At 38.9% G+C, this 22,402-nt stretch overlaps 1 protein-coding gene across 1 annotated transcript; it reads left to right on the top strand.

Moving 5' to 3' along the window:
- Window positions 1-231: 231 nt before the first annotated feature.
- LOC143934003 (potassium-transporting ATPase alpha chain 2-like) lies at window positions 232-22,078 on the top strand. Its single transcript, XM_077457230.1, has 23 exons — window positions 232-358; window positions 3,995-4,120; window positions 5,067-5,126; window positions 5,765-5,968; window positions 6,064-6,177; window positions 6,275-6,409; window positions 6,527-6,644; window positions 6,945-7,213; window positions 7,311-7,509; window positions 7,702-7,811; window positions 8,408-8,542; window positions 9,240-9,432; window positions 9,588-9,763; window positions 9,919-10,052; window positions 10,141-10,291; window positions 11,046-11,214; window positions 11,383-11,537; window positions 11,635-11,758; window positions 13,917-14,062; window positions 16,036-16,169; window positions 18,058-18,159; window positions 19,579-19,670; window positions 21,912-22,078. Exons 1-23 carry the CDS (start codon window positions 347-349, stop codon window positions 21,938-21,940), a joined length of 3,087 nt encoding a protein of 1,028 aa, XP_077313356.1. The 5' UTR covers window positions 232-346; the 3' UTR covers window positions 21,941-22,078.
- Window positions 22,079-22,402: the final 324 nt, after the last annotated feature.

Here is a 22,402-nt window from a genome sequence, read left to right as displayed (position 1 = left end):
CCGCAGCATGGGCAGCTTATCACACTTTACGTGCCACAAGTAAAGAAAATGATGAACAGCATCTGTACAGAGTGCATGTCAAAAAAGACATACTGGTTTATCTGGAAAAAACCTGGTACAGCTTGATCATAGGTGTACTAAGCACTCTACCTTGAGGCGGAGCTGGGGACAGGGGGAGGGGCCAGACAGTATATAACTTCAGTCAGGTCCTTCCAGATTATGGCATCCTTTAGATATTACCAGGGAGGAGGTGATCTTACCTGATCTACTGCAGTCTTCTCATCCAGCAGCTGCACATCCACTGAACTGCTGCCTGCAACCTGCAGACCTTTCCCAAACTCCCATCATGTCTTCCCAGGTAAGACAATTTATTACACTTTATGCATGAAAACACTTATTAGTTAGATGTTGGATAATAAAGAGTATCACAGATTGTGTATAATATTACCGCAATGGAATTTAGTTATAAAATGCAGTTTTATTAGCTCGTTTTTGAATTGATTTTTGAAAATACTCATAAACCGGGATGAGTGAATAGATTTGTATGAGATCATTTTCACAGTGAAATTTGTGGCAAGTTTGAAAATTGTAGTTGCAATGATTAGGCTGCTTAGGATTTTACTTTTGTACTTTTTTTATTTTATTTTTTTTTTTTACAAATTATATTTAGGGTAGTTTTGATTATTTAATGGTCTTTTTTTGTTTTTTTTGTGTTTTAATTTTTAATTTTACTTTATGTCCATTTTTTTTTTTTTTCATTGTGACTTTTTTTTTTATAAGAAATCTAATGATGGGCTATTTAGGCACAAAAAGATTAACCATTTGGAGCCAGTTTAAAGCAAATACGATTGACAACCACCAAAAGAAAAAAAAAATTATTTTACTTTTCCCATAAGGTTTAACACATTTTACCAGATTTAGTTTTATTTTTTTTTTTTTTTTTTGAGTGATTACTTAGATTAGTGTGGTAGGGATTAGACTCCATGCACACTGGGTTTATACAAAAAAAAAAAAAAAGTTTATTCTCTTTGGAGTAAAAAAATGCCCCTTATGGATCATTTTGTACAACATTTAGGAGAGTTTTACATTTTTCTACCAGTAAGCTCCAAGCAGGAACACCAATCAAAAAGGAGATTTTTTTTTCTGCCTCTAAAAGTTGATCTCAAAATATGCCTCTAAACGTCCTAATGTGCATGGACACATTGTAGAAGCAGCTCAGTGTTATCCTAAGGCAGAACACAAAGCTTCTGTGAAGAAGCATTTTTTAAGTCAGTGTGCATGGAGCCACACGATCAGAATTTTGGTCGGAAAAAGCTCTGATGGTTTTCCTGACGGGATTTTGCTCAAGCTGTCTTGCATACACACGGTCACGAACGGTCACTGACCACCAAGAACGCAGTAACATACAACGTGTACGACGGGACTAGATAAAGGAAGTTCAAAACCCAGTAGCCAATAGCTTCCATCTCGTAGTTGAATCTGAGCATGCGTGAGTTTTTGCGTGTCGGAATTGCATACACACAATCGGAATTTCTGATGGAAAGTTTTTCCGTCGGAAAAATTGAAATGATGCTATCAAATTTTTCGGCCAGCAAAATTCCGATGGAGCATACACACGATCACATTTTCCGATGAAAAGCTCTCATCGGTCTTTTGCTGGCCAAAATTCCAAACGTGTGTACGCTGCATCAGAGCAGTATGGTTTATTAAATCATTGTTCCTTTTATTTTACTTTTTTGTGTATTTGATTGTGATTTATGTAGCGTTTAATTTTCATTTCACTTTTTCTTAGTCCATTTTTTCCACTTTGGCATAAAAGGGGATTTTTATTTATTTTTTTTTTTTATTTTTTTAGCCCCCTGGAGCCAGTTTAAACCAAATACAAGTGACAACCACAAAAAATAAAAAATAAAAACTTTATTTAGCTTTTCCCAATAGTTTCAACATATTTTATCAAAATTGCAAAATGTCATCTTTATAAAGATCAAAATTTAAAAAAAAATGCAAAATTTTGCATAAGTCTTCCAAATTTGGGGAAAATAAAAATAGACCAACTAATAGAATAGCTTGAAAGGCTACAGTGGGGGTGCCAGTCTTAATTCTTACAGGATTTCCATTTAATTTCTGTTGATTATATCTTTGCATCGATTTATGTGTGTTTAAATTACACACACACACGCAATGATAAATGATGTATTATCCAATGTGTGTCTTCATGTATAAATTCTTTTGTAGGCGACGGTTTCTCTTTAGTGACTTTCATGCACTGAATTGTAACACTGTAGAAACAAAACAAGTTAAACAAGTTCTGTAACTAAACTGAATTAAACGTTACAGCCAGAATTTACCTTATAATAGAAAAAAGAGGCAAGTTTAACTTGATATTATTGGACTTGTGCCTTGGCCAGATTAAAGCCATTCAGTGGTTCCAAAATCCATAAGGCCTTTTAAGCTCAAGGCGTACCTTGCCAGTACTATTATAAAAAGAAAACATGTTTAATATTGCAGCTGTGGTGGCTGAATTTGTATGTAGGTATGTGTAAAAAAAAAAAAAATGCTAACAAAAACTGTTGGCTGGAATATAGCTTAAGACCCCTTTAACACTTGTGTGACTTGTCCTGAGACTTGGGACTGCAAAGTCGCATGACAAGTCGTACTTCATGATTTTCAATGAGTGCCATTCATATCTGTGTAACTTCAGTAGTCCCTGCACTACATTGATGCGACTTGAGGTCCCTAAGCCTCAACATTATACAGGCAGTGCTTCAAGACATGGCAAAATTGCGCGACTTTCAGGTCGACACAAGTGTGAAAGGGGCCTTAATTTGTTAGTCCAGTCCATCTAAACTTTCAAGTGTATCTAAAACTACCACCTCCCCAGACTGACACCACATTTAGGCTGCATTCACACCTGAGCGTAGCATCTGAGTTTTGGCATTTTTATTAGCCAATAGAGAAAACTATTTGTTGCTGGGTATTTCAGCTTTTCCTTCTTTTATTACTATTATGTTTTTTCATTAGGGTAAGGGGTTAGAGTTCAGTTTAGGGTTAGCAGTCTACTACTACTACTACACAATTAAATAAAAATGAAATTCCTTCAATAAATTAATCCTAAGTAATAATAAATAATCTCTAACTAAACACCCCAACACAAAATAAATTACTCATGATTATTTTTTTTTGTTTGGATTTGGGTATTTACTGTTTTATTAGTAGTAGTAGTATTAAAAATGTATATTTTTTTTAAGGCTAGGGTTTTTTTTATTTTATTCATTACATAATTTTTTTTTTTTATTTATGATGGATTTTTAGCAATTTGTGTATTTGACATTTTTTCATATTCTCATTATTTTATTCTTTACTTTTTTTCATTTGAGCAGAAAATCTTGCAAATACGCGTGAATGCACACAAAAACATGTGAATGGCGCATTTATGTGAGAATAAAAACGCGACCAAAATGCTCAAATCTGCCCAAATCAAGCTACAAAAAAGCTCCAGAACTTTGAGCTTCAGATGACTTGGAGTGGAGATGTGAACCAGCAGATTTTTTCCCCTCCCACGTTTTGGAGCTTTAAGCTCCAAAACACTGAGGTGTGAATGAGGCCTTAAGAATTGGTAAACGGCAATATAAAATTATTTTTTTGGGGTTTAATACCATTTCAATTATTGCCATTCATAACAAATACATTTCTCCACAATGCTTACAGATACATAGATAAATGAGAGCTTATTTCAAAGTTATTTTACGGTTTTCTCACAATATGCAAAATGTTAAGTGTGCATGATCTGGGCGAAGGTTCACTTGCACAGGTTGTCTGCTGGTACAAATGCCGATATAATTTAGTTTTCGAAACACTCAGATGTATTATTGAGTTATTATCAGTATATGAAACGTTTTTATTTGGTAGAAAAGATTCTTGGGATTTGTTTTTCGCAAGTTCAGTGCATACCTAGATAGTAAGACATTTGCTATCTTTCTCAATGACTATGCAGAAGCCCCCAGATGTCCACGCTATTTCTGCTGCAGACGAGACAGGAAACCAGAAACCAGCTAAAAAATCAAAAAAAGACAAGAAGAATGAGAAGAAAGTGGAAAACCTCAAAAGGGAACTTGAAATTGTAAGTTAAATGAGAAACTTTCATCTTGGACAATTGTGTTTTATTTCAATTGTACATACTGTATAAAAAAAAAAAAGTGTTTTCTTTTAAGCGGTAGTAAACACTTTTTCAAATTTGTACCTAGTACAAATTTGTACCTATTACAACAAGGCTTACCTGTCGATACAATGAATATGTCCTAAATATGCATTGTTTAGGAGCTATTCACATTGGCAATAGCCAATGATGTCATCGACACATGCATAGTGATGCGCTGCGTGCCATGGAATGCAGACCACCGTGCCAAATGTGAGTGGCAAAATCACGGTCTACCCATTCAATCGGCTGGAGTATGCAAACCCGGAAGGAAGACCAGATGAAGATGGACGCCACCGGCAGTGGTGATAGCGCACCACTGGAGGGCTTTGTTTGTAAGGCAAGCCTGCCATTATGTGCTAGTATGTGGTGCCTACTAGCACATTATGACATTAAACTGCAGGGGGCCCTTTGACACATGATTAAAGATCAACAGAATCGCACTGTATTGATGTACTAAAACTGGAGTGTGCAAATTATCTGGTGTAGCTGTGCATGGTAGCCACTCAGTTTCTAACTTCAGCTTGTTCAATTAAGCTTTGACAATAAAACCTGGAATTGGTTGGTTTCTATGCAGAACTGCACCAGATTTTGCTGGCTCTAGTTTTAGTAAATCAACCTCAGAGATTTACCAAATTTATAACAGCCTAATTAACCTTTTTCACTGATTTCAAACAAATTAAGGTAAAGTCATTCTAAAAAACAAAACTTTACTGTTAACCAATTGAGTGTTGATATGTAGGGACGTAGAAGTCAGTTGATCTAAAAACAAAAAAAAAAAAAATCAGTGGAATTTTTTTTTAAGTTTTAATGATTAGCTCTGAAAAACAGATCAGAATGATAACACTGTTGTTGAATTTTTTTGTTTTAGACGGAACACAGTTTAAGTATAGAGGAACTGGAGAGGAAATACTCTGTGAACATTAAGGAGGTAAGCCTAAAAGAGCTGCAAGTCTGTTTTCTGATCCTTATGGTCCTTATCACTAATTTGACAACTACAATTGTGTTTTTTTGTTTTTTTATAACAATGATAAGCAACTTGGTTTTGAGAGTTCACAGACCTTTAACTAAGTAATGTACAGGGGTTGGACAAAAATATGCAAACCGTACATGGTTTGCTAAGACTATAATGCTTCGATTCACACATCTGGTGTTGTCAAATCTTGGTTTGACAAGCATGCAGACAAAGTCTTGCACCTCAATATCATAGAGCCACTATGGTCAATTTTGGAGAACAAAGTCTGTGCTCATTTTCTGCCTCTGGCATCTTTGTGAGAACTGGAACTATTTTCCATTTAGAATGGTATTAGATTCCATTATCCATCATCCAAGATTTATAATTGTCAATTCCCAAGAGAACTCAGACTGTCTTGGATGCCAAAGGCGGTCCAACTCCATATTAGGTAATAATTTGGTTCTTTTACCTGCCGTTTCAATAATTTTGTCCAACTACTGTATGTGTTTATGGTCGCTTGCAGAGGTGAGGCAATAATCCATATAATCTATCATTGTTCCGATTGTTTTATTTTATTTTATTTTATTTTGATACATATGTTTGGTTTGTTGCAGGGCTTAAGCACTGCTGCCGCTGAGGAGATTCTTGTTCGGGATGGACCGAACAAACTTTCTCCTCCAAAAGGAACCCCTGAAATTGTCAAATTTCTGCTGCTTATGGCTGGTGGATTTTCCATTGTGTTTTGGATTGCGAGTGCTTTGTGTTTCCTTGCTTATGGTCTACAAGTTGCACAGGATCCCACTGTGTCTAAAGACAATGTAAGCATAACTGTAAATGTAAGGTTATTTATGCCTTCTGTTTTTGATATGTCTTCTGTTCCTCACTAAATGAAACAAAACATTCTGTTTTCCAGCTCTGGCTGGCTATTATTCTTATCGGAGTGGTAGTGCTGACCGCCCTCTTTGCATATTACCAAGAAGCCAAAAGTACAAACATTATGGCCGGCTTTAAGAACATGGTTCCTCAGGTAAGAAAGGCCACTTGTTTAGTAAACTGATTTATAAACTTAAACCAATGATACACTGAGTGAGTTTGGTTCCTAACCTGCACCTCTGTCAATCTAGCAAGCCGTGATCCTTCGGGATGGAAAGCGTGTAGAAATAACAGCAGAGAAGCTTGTTGTAGGCGATATCGTTTTTATAAAAGGAGGAGACAAAATCCCAGCTGATTTGCGCCTACTGGAGTGCCATGGCTGCAAGGTGAGAAGTTGGGGAAATTTACAGGATGATAGGGAAAATCTATGGCTTCTTGGCTAGCAATATGAAGAAAGTAAAACAACCATAAGCAACCAAAATAATGTTATTCTTGCTACTCAGGTTGACAACTCGTCTCTGACCGGTGAGTCAGAAGCACAACCTCGGGGTGTGGACTGCACACATGAGAATCCGCTAGAGACCAAGAACCTTGGGTTTTACTCTACCACCTGTTTGGAAGGTGAGCTTTAGGCTTCTATACAAATCAGTTTATAATTCTAAATTTTTTGACATTAACTCAATGGGGGGGATTTACCAAAACCTGTACACACAATCTGGTGCAGCTGTGCATATTAACCAATCAGCTTCTAACTTCAGGTTGTTCAATTAAGCTTTGACAATAAACCTGGAAGCTGATTGGTCACTATCAGCAGCTGCACCAGATTTGGTAAATCTCCCCAATGTCAGGACCTAAAAGTTGTATTTAGGTGATGAAACTATAAATTCAAACAGGCTCTAAGAAATAGATTTTCACCTACAGGTGCAGCATCTGGAATGGTCATAAACACAGGGGACCGTACAGTGATTGGACGTATTGCTTCCCTGGCCTCACAAGTTGGAAATCAGAAGACACCTATAGCTCTGGAGATTGAGCACTTTGTCCAGATAATTAGTTTTCTTGCAGTGTTTGTTGGAGTCATTTTCTTTATAATTTCATTGGCTATGGGTTACAGTCCTCTCAATTCTGTTATATTCTGCATCGGCATCGTAGTAGCCTATGTACCAGAAGGTCTACTGTGCACGGTCACTGTAAGTATGAGTACTGCTTACACCTACCAAACATATAACAGATACTTGATTCACATATTACAATTTTTACAATAACCCTTATTGCCCTTCCTCCTAGGTCTGCTTGTCGCTTACTGCAGTGCGTATGGCAAAGAAAAATTGTTTAGTTAAGAACCTGGAGGCTGTGGAGACACTTGGCTCTACTTCGGTCATCTGCTCTGACAAGACTGGCACTCTGACACAAAACCGTATGACTGTGGCACATATGTGGTTTGACAAATTCATTCACAATGCGGATACCAGTGAGGATTGGACAGGTAAGGCCCCCATTTCCACTTTTAAACAATAACAGCTGGAATTGAGATCAGCAAAGATTTAACTTCTAATTTTTATACCTTTATGCTCATGGTCACAATGCAGAAAATATACTTCACATAATACATGTTATGTTTAGATCAACATGACTATGTCCAATGTGTAACTGTTGTAAACTATATATATTTCTCTAGGCGAAATGTTTGATCAGAGTTCACCAACCTGGTCTGCATTAGGTAGAATCGCCACCCTGTGCAATAGGGCAGAATTCATTGGAGGTCAGGAGGATGTTCCCATCAGCAAAGTAAGTATGAGTAGCACTATAAACGGAACATGTTCAAACATAACATTTACACATTTCAGTTTTTTTGTAATGTAGTTCTTTGTGATTGCACCACCATGAGATACATTGGCGGGGGTTTACTCAATCTGGTGCAGCTGTGCATATAAAGCAATCAGCTTCTAGGATTAAGTTCTCGTTCACACTGAAAATAGCTTTGAAATCGCGCGAGTTCATCTGCACTCGCACGATTTCAAAGCTGCATTTCAGTTCGACTTCGGAGGTGACTTGAAAGACACCTGTGCGAGTTCATGCACAGATGTCTATTGAAATCACCCTCAAAGTCACCAAAAGTAGTACAGGAGCTACTTTTGGAAAACGCAAAGTCAGCGTTGCACCGATTCGGACAGTGCCATTGAAGGCGATGGGCTACTATTTGGCATTCGACTGGACATCTCAAATTGCCCCGATGTGACCGGGGGCTTATGGTTAAAGCTTAATTGAACAAGCTGAAGTTAGAAGCTGATTGGTTACTATGGTCAGCTGCACCAATTTTAGTAATTCTCCCATATTTCATTTAATTTAAAGAAGGCTAATTTACTTTCAACTTTCCCATTCAGAGAACAGTCAACGGAGATGCCTCAGAAGCAGCGTTGTTGAAATTTACCGAGCAAATCTATGAGAATGTGATTGAAATTAGGCAAAGAAATAAAAAAGTTTTTGAAATTCCTTTCAACTCAAGTAATAAGTACCAAGTAAGTGATTATTCTGCTATTGAAATGTAATTCTACTTTGATAAGCCAAAAGGTTCAGATTTGGGGTAAGTTGGTGAAAGTTTGAATGCTGAACGCCACTGAAACCAATGGCAGCAGAATCATAGAAAATCAGTACAATAAATGGCATGGGGGTGGGAACTGCCATGGAGAATGTACAAAAAAGTAAAAAAAAAAAAAAAAAAAAGTTTCAAATTCCTTTTAGTAGGGAGCATCAATTTTAATTATGCTTAAACTGAACCATTAAAAATGCAATATTCCCCAAAGGCTTATGTGCAAATATTGAGGAGACACCACCCCCCCCCCCCCTTTTTTTTTTTTTTCCACTAACCTCATCCCTTTATCAGCTGGAAATTCAAGTTTATAAACTCAAGTTTATCTGCTGATTGGGCTGGGCTTGGGTTGACTCATTGGTGGTTAGGATGCTAGCAGCTACCAGCTTACTGGCAACCAGCCTGTGGGGCAGCTGTCATTTTAGCAGTGGTAGTAATACCGTTGATAAAGAGATCTCTTTCCACATTATCTGGAGGTTTTCACTCATAATCCCATCACTCTCATTTTTACTAGACGTTCACCTCTTCTCAGCTCTCCTTGTCTTTCAGTCCTCACCATTAAAATGTGAGCTTTTCCTTAGTCCAAATATTCAATCTTATTTATTTTTATTTTCCCCATCACGTAGGTCTCTATCCACATCCCAGAAGATCCTACTGATAAAGGCTACTTGCTGGTGATGAAAGGTGCACCGGAGCGCATCTTGGACAGATGTAGCACTATCATGATTGGAGGACAAGAATTTCCACTGGATAATGAAATGAAAGAATATTTTCAGGAAGCATATATGAATCTAGGAAGTCTAGGAGAAAGAGTTCTTGGTAAGTACACAAGCACAAATCATCATGGAATTAGACAGACAATCAAAAAATAAATAAATAAACTATGTCTGTGTGTTTTTTTTTGTTTTGTTTTGTTTTTATGTGTATCTGCTAAAACATAAGTTCTTTAAGGGCCATTTCTTACTCTTTGACAGGGTTCAGTCAGTTGATACTTTCCTCTTCAGAGTATGGACCTGGATACCCATTTGATGCAGAAAGTGGAAACTTCCCACTAAATAACCTGTGCTTTGTTGGCCTAATTTCTATGATTGACCCCCCTCGTGCCACCGTTCCTGATGCAGTCAAGAAGTGCCGCAGTTCTGGAATTAAGGTATTGACACATCTGAAATTTCTGAATAATCTTAAGCATCTGACAATTGCATCCAATTCGCAGTGGTGTGAACCCAGCCTAATGCTATAATGATATTTCAGTAACTTTCTTGTAAAATATCTGTGAAAAACAATTCTATGATGTGTCCCTAACAGGTTATTATGGTGACTGGTGACCATCCAATTACTGCAAAAGCTATTGCGAAAAGCGTAGGCATTATTTCAAACAAGGAGACTGTAGAGGATATTGCAGAAAGGCTTGGCATCCCAATTGAAAGCGTTAATCCAAGGTAAGTTAATCTTATTAATGCTTTATAGCCAATTTAATTCCTAATTTTACTTTCCCCAATAAACATCTAATACTATTGCAACTTGCAGAGATGCTAATGCGGCTGTGGTGAATGGTGGAGAACTACTTGACATGTCTTCTGATGAGCTGGACGACATCTTACAATATCACCAAGAAATTGTATTTGCACGGACATCGCCACAGCAGAAGCTTCTCATTGTTGAGGGGTGTCAGAGACTAGTAAGTTTGATAAGAAGGCTAAAGAAAAATAAATAGAGATAATATGGGTGGGGGGGGGGGGCAAAAATAAATAAAAAGTTGAAACAAGCCACACAGTGATTTATGCCAAGTTTAAAAAATGTTTTAATATTGAGGAAGTATTCTGTAATTAAATTGGCTGGCTTAATATGACAAATATCTCTAAGAAAAAAATAGTTTAATACATATCTACATAGAGTGATCTGCCTCTGACTTGTTACTTACAAGACGTATGTTGTGCAACAAGTGATCAGCCAGATACTACAGTGTATGAAAACCATGAACTGCTTTTGTTTGCTCCCTTTTAGAGCCCTAGTTCTTCTTTTGTACTACAGAATGATTTGCCTTTTATCTGAGTGGGAGTTTTTGAGCAGTTTAGCAAAAGATACTAGGCAGGGCTGACACTACTCAATTCACAAAAAAAGTGTGTGTATTGTCAGCCCACAACAGGAATAAAGAGCTAAGTGAATTTTTGACAGATCAAAAAGTTGTTGTTCTGTACTTTTATTGTATTTAAATAGATAAAACATGTGGGAATGTATATGTATTGCAGAGATCTACTGCAGATATTTTATTAAGCCTTTACATATACTTTAAATACACATGCTGGGGGTATGCTATAATGAACACCAGTTATAGGAGAACTATATGTATCTCTAGAACCACAAATATTTTCTGTAACAGAATGTATGAGTGATGTAAGAGTATTTAAGTAGGTGTTTTCTATCATTTTTAGGGCAATATTGTAGCGGTTACCGGAGATGGAGTGAATGACTCCCCAGCATTGAAGAAAGCAGATATTGGTATTGCTATGGGAATTGCTGGATCAGATGCTGCCAAACACACTGCAGATATGATTTTGCTGGATGATAACTTTGCTTCAATTGTGACTGGCGTAGAAGAAGGTAAGAGAAGGCTTTAATAATATCAGAAGGTCATACAAAAATAATATCTGTCTAATTCCAATAAAATTCAGTCCAGGGCGGCAACCCTTGTGGTTGTAATCCAGATTACCGCAAATTCAAAAAAAATTGCATCTGGTAAACTTTTCATAATTTGATCTTTTCTTACAGGGCGGTTGATATTCGACAACTTGAAGAAGTCAATTTCCTATACAGTGACTAAGAACATTCCTGAGATGATCCCCTTTATGGTCTATGTGATTCTCAGTTGCCCGCTGCCACTTGGAACCATCACCATTCTCTTTATTGAACTAGGCACTGACATTGTAAGTATAGGACAGAAAACCCAATATGGGCATACCAAGGATGATAATGTTTTTTTTCCCTTTCTCTAATGTTACAACTTTACTAAAATTTCCTCAGATCCCATCCATTGCTCTGGCATATGAAAAGGCAGAAAATGACATTATGTTAAGAAAACCACGAAACCCTCGCCAGGATCGACTGGTGAACATGCAGCTGCTTAGCTATTCCTATTTCCACATAGGTAAGACCCCCCCCCCCAAAAAAAAGACCCAGTAACGAGACCATGCATTTGTAAACCAGTTTGTAAAACAATATAATGATGCTTTAAATGGTTCTAATAAAGGAAAAGAAATACCAATCAGAACAGGCCCACTGAATACTTGCAGGGCATTAGCATTTGCTACTTCTTAGACCACTATTGCCAATCCTGCGTCTAAGTATCTGAAAACCTTAAAATGTACAAATATTTGTGTCTTATTAAAATGGAAATATGTACGACAGCCCCTTCTAGTGCCAATTAAAGTGGTAGTAAATCCCGGGGGGTATAAAAAAAAAAAAAAAAACCTACAAGATAATGGCATAATATGCTAGTATGCATCGCATAAGTGACCATTGCCAATAATTAGCAAAACCCTGAAGCAGCCACAAGGTCCAAAAAGGTTAATTTCCACTCTCTATTCCCACTTGCTACACACTAAGCTGGATAAAACCTCAGTAGCTATTATGGCTAAATGGCAAACCCTAAAAGCAACTACATATAGAGAGGAATAGAATGATATTTGCTCATCCCATATGTTGGTTTCACCCGCGAGGAAAAACAAATGTATATTATTCATTAAACCTATTTGTTCCCTGTTCAACTGCATCAAATATAACTTTTGGCCACCCCTAATTGCATATTATGTACTAAATCCCATGCAGATTTTTATGCACCTCATCTGGGGATGTCTGGTGATCTACGAGTTCTGGAAGTCAGTGGTCAACATGCATTCTCCTGTTGAGTTGCAGTCAGCCATGTGCTGGTCAAACTACCCTCCCCATGTACAGCCATGTGGTGGGGGGACACACACACTCCTTAACCCATTACAGCCCAGTATAGTCTGGTTCCCTAAGACTTGTTGATACGCTATTGGCACAGGATCCCTCCCCCAGGTGCCAATACCCAGTCACCCCAGGTAAACCCCAGCCTGCTCTAACCAGCACTACCCTGTAACCCAATTCACACTGACCTTAGGCCTCATGGCAATGAATCCCAGCACCTATTCTTTTCTAGTAGAAGTTCCCACCTGAGAAACAATTTGCATATATACATAATTTCAGATAGGTGATGACACATTCCTTAATTGCATACTTAGAAATCTATATAGAAAGAAGTAGAGAAAAGAGTGGAGTTGCAGAAAGCCCAAGCCTTACCAAGTAAAAAAGGATGGTCATAGTCCCGGTAGTCCTGCACTTTTCCTTTCCCCTCCAAGGGGAAGCTCCCAGAAACTATAGCCACAAAGACTACATCTTTGCTTGTTTTAATCCTTGTAGCACTTCCCATTACCAACTCCGGAAGTGGAAACTGGCCAGACAATTTTTACAGAGCCATTTTACCCAAGATGCCCCTCACTGGCAGAGGAAGGGATAGCAATTCCTCATTCTCTATGGTACATCCCACTCACTGGACCTCTAGTGGCTATTTGGGCACCCGCACTGACTTTTATTCACTACAAGGTTCCCAACCCTAACTATGGCAAACTACAATGGGCACCTTTGTTTCTCTACCCTACTTTACCGCAACGCCGTTTCCCCTGTACACCCCAAGGCTGTCTGGTACACTAAATGAAGAGTGTTGGCCACACTATGCTAGAATATTTCTTAGAGATACAGTAAAACCCATATTCTTCTACCGTATCTCAGTGGACATTGGTGGTTATTTACAAAAGGCAAATCCACTTTGAACTACAAGAGCATGTGGAAGTGCAGTCACTGTAAATCCGAGGGGGACATGCAAGGAAAGTAAAAAACAGCATTTTAGCTTGCACATGATTCGATTATAAAATGAGCAGAGCTTCCTCTCATTTCAGATCTACTCCTTAGATTTACATTGACGGCACTTGCAGTGCACTTGTAGTGCAAAGTAGATTTGCCTTTCGTAAATAACCCCCATTATCAATCAATAAGATCATACTATGTGAAAAGTTATGTATAGGAAGAGAAACTGTCCCCTTAAATTCCATGAACTTTGGTACCTTTGAGTCCCAAACTCTAACCTCCAAAGGCTGCCACAACCATATTTTTTACCTCTTTGTACTTTGTCATATAATACATGCATATTTTAAGGATCGTCTAACAAAACCTGAAATAGAATCCGTGTCTGCAACTACGCTCAATAACTCATTCCTCTTCGGTTGCAGCGGCAATGGAAACGTATGCTGGGTTTGTGAATTATTTTACCATATTGGCTGAACAGGGATTCCTTCCAGCATTCACTATTGGCATTCGAATCGCATGGGAGGACAAGACTGTCAATGACCTAGTGGACAGTTATGGACAAGAATGGGTGAGAAACCAAAAATTTTTATTCTATGGTTAATAAATCACTGGCCTTAATTCTTTAGAAGTAAAAAAACGATGATATTCTCTGAAACACTAGATTTTTCATTCAAAAATAAAACCAATCCTTCCATGCACGCTAATCAGAGGATGGTCATATTGCCCTGCTGCACGATTATGTCTGGTTGCTTTTCAGCCCAAAAAATTCCACTAGGCTATTTTGTCAAAAGTTGTATGGAGTGGGGCCTTCCACTGAGCACACTTTCTCAGTGTATGGCCAGCATAAGGGTTTGTTCACACCAGAAGGTGTTATGGGAAACCCACGCTCTGTTTTTGTTTTCCACACCACATTCAAAAAGTTGTGTGATCTGCTGTGGGTGTCAATATAATCCTAATGTAGCACCCTCTACCAATAGGTAGGTGTTAGCATAGGATTTTTGCTAGGAAACTGTCAGCACAGGTAAATTTAGGCAGACCTATGCTTTGAGCTAGGCCTGTGTTTTAATCTGGGGGCAGGGCACGGTTAGTGTAGAAGTAGGTGTGACCACCTGTGCTCTAGTTCTGAGGTGCGTCCCCTGCTTCACGGGGAGAATGTTCTGGAAGAGGGGCTGGGCCTGGAACTGGAGTGGCAGGCAGCTCACAGGGAGGAGTTGTCGGCCAGGTGAAGTGGGGAATGGAGTACTAGACAGCAGCAGGAGGGCACCCCAATCGGGGGGGGGGGGGGGGGGGTGCGCCGATCGCAGGAGGGAGGCCCGGGGAGAGCTGTGAGGGAACTTCACTTTTACACAGCCATTAGTGAAGTCCTCATCATTACACAGTCATAGATGAGGAACTCCTGGAGCAGAAGGGCAGGTGAAGCTGTTGGAACGTACGGTTTGGTTAGGTTCGCCATCAAAGACTCGGGGCAGAGAAAGGTCTGTGTGTGTACCACAGTAGAGGGCTGGATGTGCCAGGAAGTCTATAAGGGAACTTCACTTCTACACAGTCATTAGTGAAGTCCTCATCATTACACGGTCATTGATGCGGAGTTCTGGATCAGAGGAGAGACTGTGGGGATTAGTGTCAAATCAATGTGGCCTGAGGGCACAGGATTTGCAAGCTGGGAACAGTAGTCCACCGTTCAGAACATGCTTTTAAACTACTAGGCCTCCGGGGAGAGGTACTGTAGGCCTCTGGCCTAGTAGCAGTGAGCAACCATTCAGAGTTGGTTATTTTGCGTACAGAAGATGTGACAGGAAAGTAAAGTGCTCCAGTATAAGTTTGTGCAGGAGGACAGGATTTCTGGAATCTTCACCCTTACATGGTCATGAGTGAAGTCCTTATCTTTACATGGTAACTGATGAGGAAGTTCTGGAAGCAGGACCAACGCAGAGGAGGAGAGCAATAGTCTGCAGGGTGATGCATGATAAAGACAGTAGCTGTTAAACATGCGCATCATTTCTTCAAGCTCAAACTATGTGCTAACTCTATAAAATCTCTAAATATGATGGCAAAGTGATCTGCTCTATGGGCATCCCATATACTCCTTTCCCCTACCAAGTTATTTCCCCCCCCCCCAATAAACAAAACAAAGCAATACGATCCGGTTCAATGCGTTTTTAAAAAGTAGTGCATGCACTACTTTTGGTGCAATCTAGTCCAATTTCAGTCCATTCAAATTAATAAGCTTAAAATCGCATTGCACTGAATCACACAGGAATCGTACAGGAACGCAAAACCCGGCACCAAGTTTTAGGAACCAGTGGGGTTGATTTACTGAAACTGAAGTGTGCAAAACCTGGTGTCACTGTGCATGGTAGCCAATCAGCTTCTAACTTCAGGTTGTTCAATTAAGCTTTGACGAAACAAAAACAAAAAAAAAAAAAAAAAACTTGAAACTGATTTCTATGCAGAGCTGCACCAGAAACCCCATAGTGTTTCATGGGTAGTGAATCCTGAATATTTAAACCATGAACATGTCCTTTTTTGTTTCTTTAACAGACATTCAGACAGCGCTTGGCTTTGGAGTGGTACCTCTACACAGGGTTCTTTATTAGTATTGTCGTTTGCCAGATGATGAACACGCTAATCCGAAAGACAAGAAAAAATACCCTGTTTACCCGCAACTTTTTCAGGTAACAATGAATGAACCGTCTATTTGCACTATTCCTTGGGAAATGACAGTAGTAGCCAGAGGTTATAACCTTGTAAATTAAAGTGGTTGTAAACCTCAGACATGAAAAATGAATAAAGCATATCCTTCTATAATGTCTACTCATCATAATCCAGAGGACTATAGTGTCATTTCTGTCTGCTGCCTCATTCCTCTGCTATCAGAATGAGTCGCTTATGTATTTTCCTGACACCAAGAGAAAAAAGGTGACAGAAGGGAGCTCAAGCACACAGCCTGTGATTGGCAGCTGTGTTCCTGTACGCTGTGTGAAGGGGGGGGGGGTGTCCTTTCCTTCCAATTAGCTCACAGCACTCTCCTCACCTAGTAACTTCAGTTCCCTGCCCCCTGCTTTTTAGAGCTGAGAGATTCTGTGTAAAATTGTGCACTTTCAATGGATGTACAGGACAATCTGCTGTAGATAAACAGGTACAACTTACGTAGGATAATTTGTTTCATCTCTGTAGCACCGGAGGCCAGTCACTTCACTTGGTATATGGAAGGGTTTTTCAACCACTTTATATCATGGAGGAACCACATGCTGCAGGTTTTCCAAGCCCATAGCTGCTTTCAGATAATTCACTGACAAGTGTGTAATATGTGAACGAGTCTCAAACAATCCAATTAATTAAAAGAAAAGCATAGTATATTTTCAGCAAGTGCCTAGTGTGAGTTATTATTGCAGCATTTACCTTAAAATCATTGTTATAGGACATCCTAATTTTTTTGATTTTGATGCTCTTCCTCCTTTTGTGCAGCCTTATTACATTAGCCACTAGAGGGACCTCCCAGTGGGTCAGTCCAATTACTCATCTTATCTGTCTCTTAAAAACTTCTGAGATAAGTTATTAGCCACAAAAAGGCAGATAACTGTTTTCAGTAAATCCTTGTCCTCCAGTTAGCATTACAATTCTAGTTTTATGTTCTGTTTTAGGTTTATTTTTCCCACCCTCGCCCCTGGACACCATGATATTTAGGTACCTCAAATTGGCTTAATAGCTTGTTTACTCTAGGGGGGCGTCTGTAGTGTAGAGGAATACCTAACATATTGCTCTCCAACCTGTTCCCCATATGTGGCGCTCTCCTATCCACACCCAGTAGGTGGGTGGGCCCACAACCTCCTTGCTGGTTCTGCATTGTCATGACTATTTGAGCAGGAAAGAGGAACAGTCGTATTGCAAAGAGGAATCCTGCAGAAGTGAGAAATACGCATTTCTCTTCTCTACACACCTCCTAGACTAGCTGAGCTATTAACCCTTGCTCTCCAGAGGAGGTGGAAATATGAAACTAGAATTTGAATGCTGAATGGCGTTCAGATTTAATTCCAGAATACAGGCACCCATATTACACAGTGGTTTCTTTTAATGACCCCTAAATCTTCGCTTTAGACTTTGGCAACCACAGAACTGGATGAGGTCACCCCAGCAGGACAGATTGAGGGGATTTTGATGTGTGCACAGTTTTTTTGGGTTTTTAGCTTGGGAGATGTACTTGCCTCCTTACCAGAAGTCTAGGGTCCGGTTTAGGTCTGAGGCCCAGATACAAGCTTCAAGCTTCTTCAGTAAGCAAGGAAATAGTGCATTGGGTCAAATTGTGCCCCTGCCTGTCACGTTTGGTGGAAGGATGAGCTTGTAGGCAGTTCATGTCTGATAAGGGGTTGTGCTAGTGCAGACAATGTACATTGGTTGGGGGCAAATCTGCCATCTTGCCTTGCTCCCCATTTTTCCTTAACTTAGATTATTAGCTGCTACTATTTGTTAATTTCTATTTTCTTCCTTTGTTATGCTTTTCTACCATAAAAAGTGTGTTCAGACTAGGAAACTAATTCTTTACCCTTGCTCTCTTGTCCCCAGGAATAAAATGATATTTTGGGGCATACTGTCACAAGTTGGTATTGGATTATTCATGTGTTATGTCCCTGGAATGGACGAGGCCTTGCATTTCATGAATATTCGGTGAGTACCAGAAAATTCAAGATTTCACATATTCGCAGCCTGCAGTCACCAAACCCTTTTTTCCTCTAAGTTTGTGCTTTTCCTGGACACAGGCTTTGTACATGTTTTGGTTGAAGTTTGTAATATATGCCCCTTTATTTCATGTAAGGTGCTACATAATGCACTGGTCTGTTTCAAATAATGTCCATAGTATCGTAACCCCTGGAAATCCAGGTTGAACATAATTCAGTCTTAGGTCTGTATGTCGCAGTATTAAACCTCCAAGTCAGCTGCCCCCGCTCAGGGGTTAAATAGTACTGAAAATACAGAATATAGGGGGAACTCTAAAATGATTAAATAAGTCAAGCTAACATCCAGAGTAAATAGCACTCACCTTTTCATGTGGTAGAGAGGACACTTATGTAAGTGATGTTTGGACTGAATAGTGTAGAGTTATTTTTTGAATTTTATTAACCACTTGCCTACAGGGCACTTCACCCCCTTCCTGCCAATGTCAATTTTCAGCTTTCAGTGCTGTAACACTTTGAATGACAATTGCGCGGTCATTCTACACTGTAACCATGTTTTATCATTTTCTTCACACAAATAGAGCTTTCTTCTGGTGGTATTTAATACATTTTTTTTTTCTTTTTTTTTTTAAAGACCGAAAAAAAAAAAAAAATTCTTAGTTTCTGTGAGTAAATTTTGTAAATACTTTTTCTCCTTCACTGATGTGTACTGATGAGGTAGCACTCACGGGCACTGATGAGGAGGCACTAATATGCTGCATTTATGGACACTGATAGCCAGCACTGACTGGAGGGCACTGATCAGTGGTGGCATTTTATTGAAATCAGGTCACTGATTATCAGTGCCCTGATTTCATGTCTCGATGTCCCCCTGTCTCCTGTGAGGAGATGCCGCTGATAGTCTCTCCTCACCACACACTCAGCGATTGCTTAGCTGAGAAAGCACCTCCTCCAGATGAAAAAAAATGCCCATGAGGACTCCTGGGATGTATGACACCCTGGTTTCTGGCCTAGGCAAAAATGAAGCATTTGAATAATAAAAAAATAAAAAAAGAAAAGGTTTAATACAATTTAAAATAACTTCCTATCCATTTACCAATTCTAGCAGCATAAAGTGGGATTACAAATAGAGGATATTGAGAGAGTTTAATTCCACTAGAGGTGAATCTTCCCTTATTGATTTTTTTCTTGATTACACATGTGTTCTCTTAGCTGTATGTAAGGGTGAGCACTATTTACTCTGGATCTTGGATTTGCGTGGATTTACGTGATACTTTTAGAGGCACCAATCTTCTTTTGCATTTTCAAAACTTTCCAAGTTGCAAATACATGCACCGTTAGGTACAAAGCCATTTCCTTCAGCTTTATTAGTATCAAAACCTGAATTTATTTTTATTTTTCTCTTTTACAGAGTTCAATATTGGTTTGTGGGAATTCCATACACAATCCTGATCTTGGTTTATGATGAACTTAGAAAGCTGCTTATAAGGAGAATGCCTGGAAGTAAGTACAACACAAATAGTCAAAAGCTTCATAAAATAAGACAAACTATTGTCATTACACCAGGTCCTAAGTATAGATGTTTAGGGCTGATGCATATTTAGTAAAATCATTTAGGCAGCACGTATGATGTCCAAAGTATAGAAGCTTATATCAAACTGCAGTAAAGCTTCCAAAGCCTGGATGTTATATTTACTATCCTTCTATGAGGTACAATAAAAGTCCCACACCTTATTTCCACTGTTTGATGGAGTGTATGCTTGTCTTAATCAAAATTGATATAGGGATGGTACCTCTAGAAGGTCCATGACTGAATAGGTTATGGGTCCACCATCTTAATTTATGCTTTCTGAAGGCAGCAGCCATTCTCTGTCTTGTAAACCACATACAGGAAATTATGGGGGATAGTGACTTGGTAAAAAAAGACTAAGCTTCACTGCTTAGAACTAGTATGTTGGTCACAAGTAAGGGGATGGCTGCCTTCATCATGGTCTTATCACACAAGAGTCTCGCTTCTGACAACTATATACATTAAAATCATAAATGTGCAATTTGAACAAGTTACCTTCTGGAAAACTTGTTCTATCCACAACTTAACCGGATGGGCTTGTCTTTTTTTCAACCAGATTAACAACGTAAAAGAAACAAGTACAGTTTTAAGTTTGCCATACACTTGACATCTTTCCCAGACAAAACAATTGAGTGTGATGGACTCCTTGATTGGATATAAATTAAATTGATTGTTTAAGAAGATCTTCACAGTCATAGTTATGAATTGTAAAAGAATATTATGACGAGATTGTGCATTCAAACTCTAAACTGTGTGGCCAGCTTAACTTTTGAAACGCGTCTTGAAGGCCTCATGCACACAGGAGGGTTTATTTACTAAAGGAAAACACACTTTTCACTGCAAGTGCACTTGGAAGTGCAGTCACTGTAGATCCGATGGGGACATGCAAGGAAAATTTAAAAAACAGCATTTTTGCTTGTACTTGATTGGATGAAAAAAATCTGCAGTGCTTCCCCTCATTTCAGATCTACCCCTCAGATCTACAGTGACTGCACTTTCAAGTGCATTTGCAGTGCACTTGTAGTGCAAAGTGGATTTTCCTTTAGTAAATAAACCCCAGGGTGTCTGGGAAAAAGCTACCAAGAAAACGTGCTAAAAGCTGTGTAGTGCACATACGTTTAGACTACAGTTTGAGCTTTAATGCATTACATTGGCCAGAATATGAATAAATTCTGGCGACTGGAATGCATTAACAGGCATGGCGTTTAAGTCTATAGCGTTAAGACACGTATAGTATTTTTCTGCTCTTAGGCTCGTCTCCTGAACGCACCATTGCTGTGTTTCTTTTTCCAGCCTGGAAGCTGGAAACAATTCAATGCTAGTACAGTGATCTCCCCTGCGGTTCTGACAGGGGGACACGCGCTCAACTAACGGCTGTGCATTGACAATTAACAGAGGTGCGCTTTACAGGCTGAAAAAGATCAATGTCTATATAAGAGGTGTTCTTTTTAAGATGTGAGTGCATGAGGCCTTAGGACAGGAGATCTAAAAAGCAGTGAATTAAAGCCTAACTCCAAGCAACGCTGAGAAAAAAAATTGTGCCCCTCCTCACAAATAGATGAAAAATGTATTGCTTGATCTAGGAAAATACAATCCCACAAGATAAATACTTCAAAATCCCACCAGTAGGGGGATGATATAACATTAATACCTTAATGCATAGTCCTGCAATGCAACTCTTTCTTGATGATCTTCAACTGCTCCCCCCATACCCTTTGCCAACATCATCACATGCAATACAGGGCCAATGGCCACTGCTGATCCTACATTGTGTGCGATAAAGTCCAACTGCCCCCTCCCCCCTCGACACATTATTCCATACAATGCAGGGCCAATGACCACCGTTGGTCCTATGTTGTATGAGATGAAGTAGGAATACCCACCCAAATGAAGGTGCTGGAGAGCAGAAAACATACCCTTGGCTGTCATGGGACTGTGGATAAAGGAAAGTAATAATCTCTGTTAAATCATATCCTGACTCCTAGATAAACAAGCAGTAAAATCTTCATCAGCTGGGGGAGTGTGGAGGGATTGTGTTATCAATGTCCCAAGGTTAAATATATAAAATAATTGTAACTTTACCAGTGACAAGCATAATATTGAATAGTAATAGGCTTCAAAACTGTGATATGCAAATTAAGGGTTGATTATTAATCACTTCCTCTTTTTTGCAGGTTGGGTGGAAAAAGAATTGTACTATTAAGTGTCCAGTCATTTTAGGAGCTCCCGTTATTGGCTCTCTCATCTGACAAACCTTTCCATATTGCACATTTCCACATATTGTAAATTTGTACATTACTATGCTGTAAATATAAAGTTTTAAATAAATATTTAAAATATAGCCCTAGATGTGTATTTGATTGACTGACAGTGTATATATCTGCATTACACAATACTGACAGTTCCTGTGGCTTGTGTTAGAGAAATAAAGTGACTCTGGCAGAGAGAGATAGATATATGAAAATAGTTAATAAACATATTTTCAACACTATAAGAGACAGTGAACAACATGAGAACAGCAAAATCCATAGACTGTTACAGATTCATATATACAAGGAGTCAGCCTGGTGGCTATCATCCATAGGTAGGCTCCTGCGTACTGGTATGGTAGAACCGAGAAGAAAGGCTGTCTTCTGGTATATTAAACGATTTTTAGTTAACAGTT

The sequence above is a fragment of the Lithobates pipiens genome, unplaced genomic scaffold, assembly GCF_037356315.1.
Source record: "Lithobates pipiens isolate NorthernLeopardFrog02 unplaced genomic scaffold, aLitPip1_a1.2 Scaffold_27, whole genome shotgun sequence".
NCBI lineage: Eukaryota > Metazoa > Chordata > Amphibia > Anura > Ranidae > Lithobates > Lithobates pipiens.
This window is presented reverse-complemented; position numbering and strand designations above follow the sequence as displayed.